The following is an 11960-nucleotide window of genomic DNA, read 5'->3' on the forward strand; positions in this document are numbered from 1 at the left end:
TCCAATATTTTATTTTTTTAAAGTTTAACCAGAGTTCAAAAGCAGCCATCATTCAGCTCTCTGTGGAGCTATGTCTGCTGAGAACAGGTGTAAAGTGTCAGGGGACTTTTAACTCTCCAGGAAGGTGGGCAGGGAGGTGGTCGGGCAGCAGGTGTGTGAGGGAGACTTTTAAGTCTTTGGGAAGGTGGTCATGGAAGTGGCCAGGACCCTTTCAGTTTTTAGGAGATATGACCCCACCCATAGCTTATAAGAGGCAGATAAAGCCCATACATTACATCAGCTCTGCCTGCCTCGATGAACGGACGGGTGTATGAACGGAAGCATACACAAGGCCCAAACTGGGTGTCCACAGTTTCCTTTATTCTTTATGGGGGACACATGGGGAAGAGAGGGGGTGGGGTGGGGGTATTCTGGTGGATGTTTGAGGGCACATGACCTGTGTCTACATCACTAACTGGGCTCATGAGACTCTGGACTTGTGACCCAGGACACTAAGGTCAGCCTCCAGAGCTATTTCCGTCCTGACTTGGCCCAGAGCTGAGAATACCAAGCCGAGGTCATAGGTGTGTCTGGTGGGGCATGGACATATGTCCCTAACTACATCAAGCACACAGACAAGAGGCTAAAGACTGCAACAAGGACTTCTGGTAACAGCCACAGCACTTCTGGGAGGTTGTATAGTAGGGCATTGGCTCTATCCAGCCTGGGGGCTTCTCACTTCTGTTTAGTCTAGGCTGGGTCCTTCAAGACAGTCCCAGTCAGCTGAGATGAGAAAATTGAGGCTCAGAAAAAAGGCTTACCCAAGGTCTGGGAACCCAGGATGGGGGCTTGGGGCTGGACTGCCTGGTCAGGGTATACGTCCATATCCTCATGAAGAAGCACTGGCTTGTGACCCACTCACTGGCTGCGAGGGCTCCTGTGTAGACAGTTCTTGGATGGAGAGGACCCCTCTGGGCTGATCACATCTTCCTGGTGTCAGCCAGGCCCTGCCTTTGATGACCTGAAGGGTCATTTTATTGGCAGAGGTGTTTTGCGGGGTTCAGGTAGCACAGTGGCTATATCTGGGTGATCACAGACACCCCAATATTCAACTTGTTGTTTTATAGCCCAGAGGGAGTGAAGGCTAGCCCTGGGTCATGACCCAAGGCAGTACTGTTCTCACCGGCCAACTGCCCATTTGTTCATTTCTCTTCAGGACAGTGAGGTCCAAGACTCTTTTTGCAAAAGGCTGAGCTTAGTTCTCTGGCCCTCCTGCTACTCCTCCCTTGCTGGTCCAGGGCATCCTGGGACTGTCTCCAAGAGCTCAGCCGACTTTCTTGGCTAGAGGCTCGATGGTTCTGTCTTATTTGGAGACAGCTCCCAGAGATGAAGGGTGCCTGCTTTTCCGGGCGCCCAGAACCTGGGTCAGGGCGGCTGCTTGGCAGCTGGTAATAAATTGGCATATGTCTCAGTCCGGGGCTGCTGGCCAGCTGGATGCTGGGGCACTGGCCTCCCCTTACCTGCAAAGTCTCAGACACTGGCAACTTGCTGAGGACCTGGCTCGGTGCCCTTCTCAGGAGTCCTGTCCTGAAGCCAGCAGCTGCCAGACCCTGGTCTACACAGCTGTCTAAGAGACACAGGACTAGTATCTCCCCAACAAAATCACCTGGACAGGGGAGGCTGGGCCCCACTTATCTGCCAGCCCTCTGCAGATCCAAAAGGTCAAGGCCCCAGTGCAGATATCCCTGCAAGGCACTTGAAGATTGTCCTGGGTGAGGATGGGCCTAAAGAAGAGGGAGTCCAGGTCAGCCTTTTGTCCTTTCTGAGCATGTGAGAACTTGGTCTCTGTAGTGGGCCATAGCTGTCCAGGGTGGAGACACAGGCGTGGGTCCTCTCAGCTTTCAGCTGCCCAGGAAGGGTCTGGACATGAGACTCGGAGAGAGTCACAGGACCTGCAGGACCAGGGCAGGAGCAGAGGCATAGGAAGCTGAGATGGAGCCTATGCCTGTGGACTTTGAGCCCAAGTCCAGCTTCAGTGGGTGTCTGGCCCAGCTCCCGTCTACCCAAGAGCCGGGTCCCAATGCGTTGCTTTCATTTCTTCTTTCTAAGCATCCATTAGTCTGGCAACAAAGGAGGCTGTCCTTGGTGAGTGCTAGTTTCTTCTTGTTAGAGACCTTTGGAGGGTCAGAGAGAGAAACGGCCTCTGTTCTTGTTTTTAAATCAGAGGTAGGAGAGGGACAGAGAGCAGGAAGAGAGGACTGGGGAGGAGGGGAGCAGAGGAAGAAAGGAAAGAGAAAGTGTAAAGAAAGAAGCCTCCAGGTGGAGGGAGCCTCAGCCTCACCGGCATGGTTTAGACTGGTGAACCCCGCAAAGGCCTGGGAGGCCCACAAGCTGAGGCTCCCTCCCGACCTCCTCGGGGCCTAGTACATGGTCTCCCGCGTGGCGCTGGTAGAGAAGGCATGGTTGCTGGACATGCTGTTCGGCTTCCTGGAGAACGTTGGCCTCTTCTTTCGGCGCCGCCAGCCGGGACACAGGCAGGCCAGCGTGGACAGGAAGACCTGGCGGAAGTTGGCAGAGACCAGGTTATAGAGGATGGGGTTGATGGCCGAGCTGATGTAGAAGAGGGCGTTGGTCAGCATGTAGAAGTAGTGGTAGAAGTCGAAGAGGAACCTGCAGGGGGAAAGCCCTCGGTATGGGGGAAAGCCCTCGGTATGTACACATCCAGGCATGAGCAGTATGGTGGCCTGGGACACCAAAGCATCCCTAAGGGCTGTTTTTCCAGGGAATCCGGTTGATCTAGCTTTGACCACAGCCCCCCTTGGGCATGGCCTCTCTACTTTGCCCCCACTTCTCTCAGTAACACATCTTAATTGCCCGTGAAGTCCTATTTAGAAGCTCTTTGTCCTAAGGCTTCAGGGCCCACTGATCCCTGACCATATTACAAAGACAGGAACCACTAAGGTTGCTGATGCTTGCGTGTGTTGTGTCCACTCATGAGGGTTTAATCTCCCTATCCCCAGGCATCCCTAAGCTCCGGAAACCTTCACAGGGATGTTCCTGTGCCTATTGCCCCGAAGACGCTGTTACTCATATATCTGGTTTCCTGGTTCTGGGTATAGAAAGGGTTCACAGAGCAGGCCTCCAGAGTGACTGGTCCTTAGATGGCGTCTGGGCCGGCCCTCAGGACTACTCTAACGGAAGCTGACTCTTTGGTTCTGACTACCTGCTTTCTCTCTGGGAGCCTGGCTCAGGGTTAGCAGCGGGGTCTCTGACCAGCCTCCTCTAAGAACCTGGACACCAAGTCTCCCATGAGTTGCCCAGTTAACAACATTCACAAGCGGCTTGGGGTGGGAGCTGAACCTGTCTGTCTCCCCTAACTTTGCCTTTTTTCCTCCTGTTGTGACAAGTCACACAGCACTCTGTGTGAGTCTCAAGGCCAACTCCGGGATGGCTGTGGCCCCAAGGACCTTTAGGTCTGACCCAAATGTCCCAGCAGGCATGACGTTGAAGATCTGCTGCCTCCTCTGACCTCTTGGCTACGGTCATCCTCATCCAACCATCCTCCCTGGAGCCATAAGCTCACAACAGCTCCACCTCATTCCAGACTGGCTCGTGAGCTGTGGGGCTCCTGCAGCCCTGCTCCCATGTGCTATAGACCAATCACTCACGTAGTCCACTGCTCATCCGTGATATAGCAGAACATGAGGCGCCGTACATGGTAAGGCAACCAGCAGACCACAAAGGCGATGACCACGGCACCTGCAAGACAGAGTCATGGGTCTCGGAAATGTGGAGAGAGCCACAAGAGACAGAGATGACATTCTGAGCTCACGGACCTTTTTCTTCCTTTTCTTTTTTCTTTCTTTTTTTTTTTGTAGTAAAAAAAAAAACAGCTGGTGCAGCAGCGCGTGTCTGTAACCCAGCGCTACGAGACTGCAGCCCCATGCAGAGACATGTAGATACCTAGAGCTCACAGGCAAGCTCATGCAGCTGAATCAGTAAGTTCCAGGTTCAGAGAGAGAAGCCATCTTAAAAGAGAAGGCAGAGCACAAAAGAGGAAGACAACCACAGCTGTCAACCTCTGGCTTCCATACACACGCACTCATACAAAGCAAACACACACAGAGCAGCCAAACAGATGCAAGGGTGCTAAGTGTTGCAGCCACTGTAAAAAACAGCAATTAAAGAAAATAGAACAACAGTTAGCACATGACCCAACAGCCCCGTTTCTGGGAATTGCCTTGAAAGGACTGAAAAGAAATACTTGCACTCCACGCTTACAATAGCATCATCCCTAGCCAATCACAGAAGTAGAAGAGATCGGGAGCCTGTGGACAGACGGGTGGAGCTGCTGTCACGCCGGTCTCTGGTCATGATGTGTGTTCCTGAAACGTGAAGTGAGCACTGCACCATGGAATATTATTCAGCATTAAATAGGCAGGAGATTCTGATCTAACATATGCTCCAACACAGACAAGCTTGAAATATGTTTTGTATATGGAGACACATAATTAATTCTTGTATGATTCTGTGCATACAAGGCTCCTCCAGGAGTCAGACTCATAGGATGGGCTGGCGGGCAGATGAAGAGTTCTACACAGAGATAGTGGGGAGCAATTATTGCTTAATGTCCCAGACTGGGCACCTCACAATGATTATGGTAGAATATTTTATGCTATGCATTTTTGGCATAAAATTAAAAAAAAAACAAAATTGTACTTGGGAAAACTCCCTGAGAGCAGAGGATGTGGGACCCTGAGAAGCAACACAGCGGTCTGAGCATCAGGATGGCCCTGCACTTGACCTGATATTTACTCACTCAGGTGGAGGGAGGCTTTGGCCTCAGTATCCTTATCTATACAACGTGAGCTTTCAAGGTTTTCAGTTTTGTTCTACTGAGGGTGCAGACCCCCAAAGTTAATGGAAGCAGAGTTGGGACACCTTGGGGTCCTAGAGGGTGTCCCTTCAGTCCTGATGTCTGCCCTGGGTGAGTTAGCTCCTGGTGGGTGTGATCAGAAGGATGGAATAGCTGGACAGCCAGACAGCAATGTAAGATCTCTTCCAGTTACGCTGAGGGCCATTAGGTTAGTGCGGACGACGTGAGGAGGTGACTCTATCAGTGGCCTTGGGAGGAACTCTTCTCATGGTCACTGTGTTTGGGTATAGATAAAGACATCAGTGAGGATTGCCAAAGGGCTCTGAGGTGCTGGCCGCAGTGGGTTTGCTCTGAGACTGCACCGAGAGCTGCTGGTGAGCAGCCTGAACAGCAAAAGGACAAGACCAGCAAGGAGCCACAGCCATAGAAACATGCAAGACATGGGTCTGGAGAACAAAGACTTTTGTCCTGCGTCTTTCTCATCCATCATACCTGATGACCATTTCCTGAGGTTGCATCAGCTGCAGGATTCAGGCCCACCCACTCTGCTCAGCCTTGTTTGCCAAGTCCTGCCTGGCCAGCCGGCATTTGCTTGGCAAGCCCTCTGCCTGTAACTCTGCTACCAGGACTTCCTAGTCCTGTATAGCAAGATGTTGCCTCCGTGGAGGCCCCCAGCTGCCAGGTCTGGTCATGTGACTTCACTTGTGCTCATGCCTGGGGTGCGATCGCGTGCTTGAAAGAGCCTTGATTGCCAGCGAGAAAGCTGGAACAAGACTTAAAGCTCAGAGTTGGCACCCAGCCTCTGGTTGATTGAGCAAAGGCATGAGGGGGTGAAGATGGCAGGGTGCCGCTGGCGAACCTGGACCTACATTCTATCCCATTGGGTCGAGCCCCACACTAAGCCCGAGAGCACTGTCTACTCCCCAGGGTCTGAGGTTACGTACGTAAGACGAGGACTCCGTGGCGTAGGGCCTGGACACGTCCAGGTTCGACCGACATGCTGAACGTGCTGTGCTGTAAGCTGTTCTGGGCACCCACGGTGCACACCCGGCCTTGCTCGTTGGCCTGGTGCACCATGACGGTCAGTTTGTTGGCAATCACAGTGTTGAGGACGGAGATGACCAGCATGGGGAACACAAAGGACATGAAAGTGTTAACCTGCAGAGAGCAAGAGGCAGCTGTTAGTCCTAGCGGGCCTTGCTTATCCACCAGACCCGGAGGCTATCATGCCGGTGTGCTCAGAGCTGGGGTTGGGAGGTACTTCACACCTTAGGGAGGCCGGGCCCATGTAGCCTGCCCACCGGATCAGGTCCTCCTCTGGATCAGGCTCAGCTCCCACTCCCATCTGCTTGGAAATGATCAACACAGCCTCTGTTTCTGGGGCTGGGTAAACCCTGCGTGTTCTGACGAGGTCCAAGCTCTGGGTCCTGGGTCGGAGGATATCATGCCCAGGACTCCAGACCATGGCGTGGTCTGTTCAGTGAGGCTGAGCCCTTGGCTCCCACTCGGCGTGCAGATAGTTCACACTGATGCTTCCATACATTTTCTCACCCACCAGGTGCCTCTCAGCAGTCTGGAGAAGCACAGCCCTGCTCATCGATCCAGGCTTTCTACACACTCTACATTTGGGGAAACCGAGTCTGTGGTTCTTGTGGACTCAGAAGAGGCTGGACATGGATTTATTTCCTGGCCTGTGTGAGTTCAACCTGACTTCTTCAGCAATGTCCAGTCAGCTTTTGGAGCAAAACCACACAAATGCGGACATGTCTTAATGGAAACACACAGAGAACATGGCCAGCACAAGGCTTGTGACTTGCAAGGCTCCTGGCTTGTGGTGAGGACAACCGTGACTAGACCCTGGAAATGAGGGGAGTGGCCACCCAGAGTGCTGGAATTGGCGGGACTCCCCATGTCTCTTTTGGATTTGGTTGCAGCATCTGGAAGGCTTTGCCTCTATTCCCAGGTAGCCACAGACCATCGCTGGGAGGGGCTGGGAAGAAGCAGTCCAAGTTGCTACTTTAATAAAGCTCTACTCAACAGTCAGGGTACAAACCATTCAAGGGAAGGTATTTCTGCATGTTCTCGATCAGCACCCCCTCCCTCTTGGACCCTGTGTCCCCTCCCCAAGCTGACCTTGAGAACAGAGGGTCTGTCCACCCCTCACACCCCCACCCCCAGCGTCAGGAGCCAGACCTACTTCTGCCGTGTGTTTAGCTCCGTCCACTGGAAGCCCATGGAGGGTAGGCAAGAAGTTCTCGGCTTGCTCTGGACCCAGCTGCGCCCCATCCCAGGAGACACACTGACTCAATTCCTGGTGAGTCATGGTGGAATTAAACACACGGAATGTAGCCAACACAGATTTAAAATGTCAAAACATTTAAAATACCACACCTCGCTGAACACAGGCAGCAGACAGCTCGCTACCTCTGGGACTGGACCGAGTCAGAGCAGAGCACAAGACAGGTATTGGCTCTAGGCCCCTGTTGGTCCCCAGGCTCCTAACCCTACGGCTCCCAAGCTGAGCCCTTTTCTGACCCTTGCCAGGTGTGGCCCCAGCTGTCTGCCTCCAACTTACATGGGCATCCCAGCCCTGTCCACACAGGATAGCCTTGAGGAACATTTATGGCCTCTGCCAGCTTGAGGGTCATGCTGCGTTCACAGTGGGATGCCTCCTTGCCATCCCACCTAACCGGAAGCACCCATGGCATCTTTCAATGTGGCACTGAGTGTCCTGGGGGACGAGTCAGGGACTGACCCAAGACCACCCTGTTTTAGGATTCTGAGCAGTGGGGAAAGACACAGCCAATAGCAGGAAGGGCAGAGCTGCCAGTACCCGCTGTGGGAAGGGCTGTCTCGTCACAGCTGGACTGAGTGCTGGGGAAAGGCCAGAATCAGTGCTACTGGTCTTGGGGAGGTGCGGCACATGCACACAGTCATACAGCGTCTCTGTTGCCTGCCCCCCCTCCCCCCCGTTGCTGCCTCCCTTCTGTGTGTCTGTCTGTCCTGGTATCTCTGTCTTTGCTTTTCTCTTTATGTTTTAGACATATGTACTAACTCCCATGGGTGGCAGGACCTGCCCTTAGGGTCCTAAGGGCAGCTAGGTGCTGGGCCACCCTGTGCCACCACCTTAGTGGTCATGCTTATAAAGCTGAGTTGGGACCCTGGGGAGGACAGTGGACACAAGGGCATGTCAGTCTCTGGTGTCCTTGCCTTCTCTTCCACCCAGGGAACCTGGGCTGTTACTATCCCACTCAGCTCTGGATTGGAAATGCCTCAGCATGGGGGAGGGGCTCCAGAGAGTGGCAGAACACAGGGGAGGTGGGGGCTGCTGCAGGATGGGGTCTAGACTTGAACCTTAGACAGACAGGAGTCCTATGGCCTATGGCAGCTGTGACCTGGAGCAGGTCCTAGTCACTCCAGATTTAAAGTTTGTTATTGGAAGAGTGAGCAGAAGTGCCCTCCACCATTGGATGGCAGCACCAGAATTACCATCAGGGTGGGAAAAAGAAGCAAGCTGAGGTCTCTTGTCAGGAAGCTAGGATGGTTTCTGAGAGGAATAGGGGTAACCCAGCCATTGCCCTGCCTAAATCTATATTTTTGTGGAGAAGGAGGGAGGCAGAATAAAAAAGATAGCAGAAGAGAAACACTGACCAGGGATGGTGAGTCCAGGCCTGTACACTGCGGACCGGCTATCAAGGTTGTCAGCACAGCCTTGTTTGAAATAACAAAGACAGAATGACTCAAATGCCCACCGCAGAGACAGCTGGCCAGTCCCCATGCATCTGCTCCTTGGGTCACTGGTTGACCCCCAGGTATCAGAAGATAACAGTTTATGGGGAGAGAGTACAAGGAAACAAAGGGAAACATGGTGGCTCTCCAAGTTCCTCTAAGGCATAGCTTGGCACTGCAGAAAATCCAACCAACCTGGATGAGGGCTGGTAGAACAAGCTTCAGGTGTCCTTTCTGAACTGGACCTGAAATATCTGTCTTACCCTACACACTGGACATGTCTGGTGCCCTGGTGTGAACAAGAGACCCCACGTCACACCAAAGCCATCCTTTATTCCCAGATCTAGGAAATATTAGGGACAAAAGAAGCCTGTATCGGTGGGTCTATTCTCATTTCACAGGTAGGCAGCTGGGGCCCAGAAAACTGGAGGATGGGGGGGGGTCTCTTAAAGTGACACATCCCAGAATTCCATGGGAGCGAGAATGAGTATGCGGCGCTTGCTCTCAGAGCAGGATTGTGGGAGAAGACAAAGCATCATCTAGGAGCCCCTGCAGGGTACTTGAGAGCCGGGTTCTAGTCAAGTAGCTAACAGCGAGGAGAGAGCTTAAGGTGTAAGGGAATTGTTGGAGCAGCTGCTTCTGGATGTCACAGAGTGGCAGCCCAGGATGCCACGTTGTCTCGGCCTCCACTCGAACCCCTGTCACCCTTACAGGTGTCTGGGAGTGGTGGCTTTGACACAAAGTTCTGAGTATACCAGGACTAGAAATTTAGGCAGCTCAGAAGGGAGACAAAGAGTCAGATCGTATCCCAGGCAGATAAAATACAGGTTCTTCCTTCATGAGTGAGTGTGCTGAGCCCAGCCGCCCCACTTTTCAGGTTGTACCTCTCTGGGCGGCAGCCAGACTAGGGAGTGTTCAGTACAAAGGCTGGGAATCCTTGGGAATTTATCAGGAAGCTTCTATTTTGCTTCCTTACGTTGCCCCCACTCCACTATTGGGCCCCTGTACTTTTTCTGGTTTGTGATTACTGGAAGAGGCTGGACCCAGACAGAATCTAATTGGGAGATTTGTGGGGTAGTTCTTAAGTCCTCGATGGGGAGTCAGGACCACGGGCAGTACCTACCTATGCCAAGAGGGCTTCTGACCAGCATGTGGGTAGGACATCATTGCCTCTCTGCTACCCGCAGATGGTACATGCCACCCTCCCACCTTTCTGTGTACTGGCCACCTTTAATGTGAGAGGCAGACTCTTCCCTCCTGCTGTCCAGAGGCTACTGCCTGGTTGTGGACTTAGCAACAGAAAACCTTGAATATCCACATCCTGCCAGTGCCTGGCAGTGTTGCAAGCCTGGCACCAGTTTGGCTGTCGGGAGACCACTAACTCAGCCCAGAGGCCTCAATTGGATTAGGAAAATGGCCTTCTCAACAGCTCTGCCCTTGCCCACCTGTGCCAGACCCTACTGTCTGGGGAGGGCTTAACACAGCAGCATGGGTGCAGGGCAGCCTAGGTCCAGAACTCTCAGCACAGCTGGTGGTGTGAGGCTTGCTTACAGGACAGGGGACAGAAACAGGTGACAGGATGCTTCTCAAACTGGCCCCAAACCATCTGTATAGAGACTTCGGGGCACGGAGGACTGATGTCTATCTGCCACGCCTTCAATACATGTCAGCCAAAAAGCCCATTAGAATGTTCAAATCGGTGGGGCATCCACTAAGCAGCAACAAATGACTCTGAGATCCCCAATAAGTTCAGTGGCAGCACAGACCAGAGTAGGTGGGCTGGGTATGGCTGGACTCACACCCCTCCTCAGTGGCAGCACAGTACAGAGTAGGTGGGCTGGGTACGGCTGGACTCACACCTCTCTTCCATACCCAACAGTGTGGCAGGAAAGGCCCCAGTTTGTGAATTAGGCTCACTTTATGCCTGCATCCAGGAAAGCTACCCACAGCTGAACTGAGTCTACGGCTCTGTCCACATCAGCTAAGACAGTAGCATCTCCTCTGATGGGTAACCGTGTCCTGAAAAGCAGCTTCCACTTGCTAAGATGCGACATTCTGTATCCCTACTTCAAAAGCCCAGGCCAATTCAATCAGTTTTGCTGATATGCCTTTTGTTTGCATTTTCCTAAGATGCAGGGTGCTAATTTGACACTGAAGGATTAAGCCTCGGGCCAAGTGCTCAGCCCAGTACATTGAGAGCCCTTGACAAAGGTTGAGCCATCCAAGAAAGTTCTCTGTTCCATGCCAGGAAAGCCTGGGACTCGTGGACAGTAGCCTCCTAATTCCAGTGATCATACAGGGCTTTCAGCTGAGCTTGGGAAGGAGGCTTTGCAAGGCTGGGACGAGGCCACCTGCTGGGGTTCAGTGGCTGTAAGCAGGATACACAGTCCATCTCAGAGCATACATTTTGTGTGAGGCACACAGGATGCAGCCCCTGCCCTGTGCACTAGCTGCCATGTCATCGCATTCTGGTGGCAGCTGAATCTCCAGCCCCACAATTTGCTGTGTGCTTTCTTGCCGTGTAATTGTGTGGGTCGTGCGGCAAATATCCTGCCTGCTCCTCCCAGTTGCTGATTACCACCCTTTGCCAAAGCCGGCCACCACACTTCCCCACGGACATCTGGCTCTTCAACAACGGCATCTCAATGGGATTAGAGCCCTGTCCCTGCTCAGTAAATCCGATTATAGCAAACAGAGAGGGGGTGTCCTTGCCCACAGGAAGAGGATTTAGAGATGGCCAGTGTGAGGGCAGAGGTTGGTAGACGCCTTTCCCTTTTGTTCCCCCACACAGAGCCTCGGGTGTGTCAGAGGACTCTCGAGTCCTTATTGTGCAAAACTAGGCTCTGGACTTTTCCTGGGTGACCAGGCTCTGTGTCACCTCTGGCTGGGGGACACTCTGCCTCAAGCCAGCTTTCTGCTAGGTAGGACTATGGGGTATCTGAGGGCAGGCAGAAGAGAATGTTCCTTAGAAATGGCAGCAGATGGCTCGAGAGACAGCTAGTTAGCAAAGTGTTTGCTTTTTTTATTCTTCTCATACAATACACCCGATGCCAGCCTCCCCTCCCTCTACTCCACCCAGGTCCCTCCCCACTTCTCTCCCCCCATCCACCGCTCATCCATTTTCCTTCAAACACTGGGGATGTGGAGACTGGGGAGACTGGGGAGACTGGGATTTGCTAGCCAGCTGTCTGGAAGGCCATCTCAAAAAATTGGTGTGGACAGTGATAGAGGAAGACACCTGACATCAACCATTAGCCTCCACACCCATGTTCACACACACACACATACACACACATTTACATATACTCTTTCACATACACTTACACACACACACACACTCACACAGTCTCTCACATGCACACACACTCACACATAC

At 52.8% G+C, this 11960-nt stretch overlaps 1 protein-coding gene across 1 annotated transcript in view; it reads right to left on the reverse strand.

Moving 5' to 3' along the window:
• Window positions 1-295: 295 nt before the first annotated feature.
• Window positions 296-11960, reverse strand: part of Ntsr1 (neurotensin receptor 1) — a 43171-nt gene continuing 31506 nt past the window's right edge. The window contains exons 2-4 of the mRNA XM_005362744.2: window positions 5800-6013; window positions 3648-3738; window positions 296-2649 (exon numbers count right to left, since the gene is read on the reverse strand). Coding sequence (XP_005362801.1) covers window positions 2400-2649; window positions 3648-3738; window positions 5800-6013 — 555 coding nt within the window. The 3' untranslated portion in view covers window positions 296-2399. The remainder of the gene's footprint in view (window positions 2650-3647; window positions 3739-5799; window positions 6014-11960) is intronic.

This window comes from Microtus ochrogaster, linkage group LG8 (genome assembly GCF_000317375.1).
Source record: "Microtus ochrogaster isolate Prairie Vole_2 linkage group LG8, MicOch1.0, whole genome shotgun sequence".
Classification (NCBI taxonomy): domain Eukaryota; kingdom Metazoa; phylum Chordata; class Mammalia; order Rodentia; family Cricetidae; genus Microtus; species Microtus ochrogaster.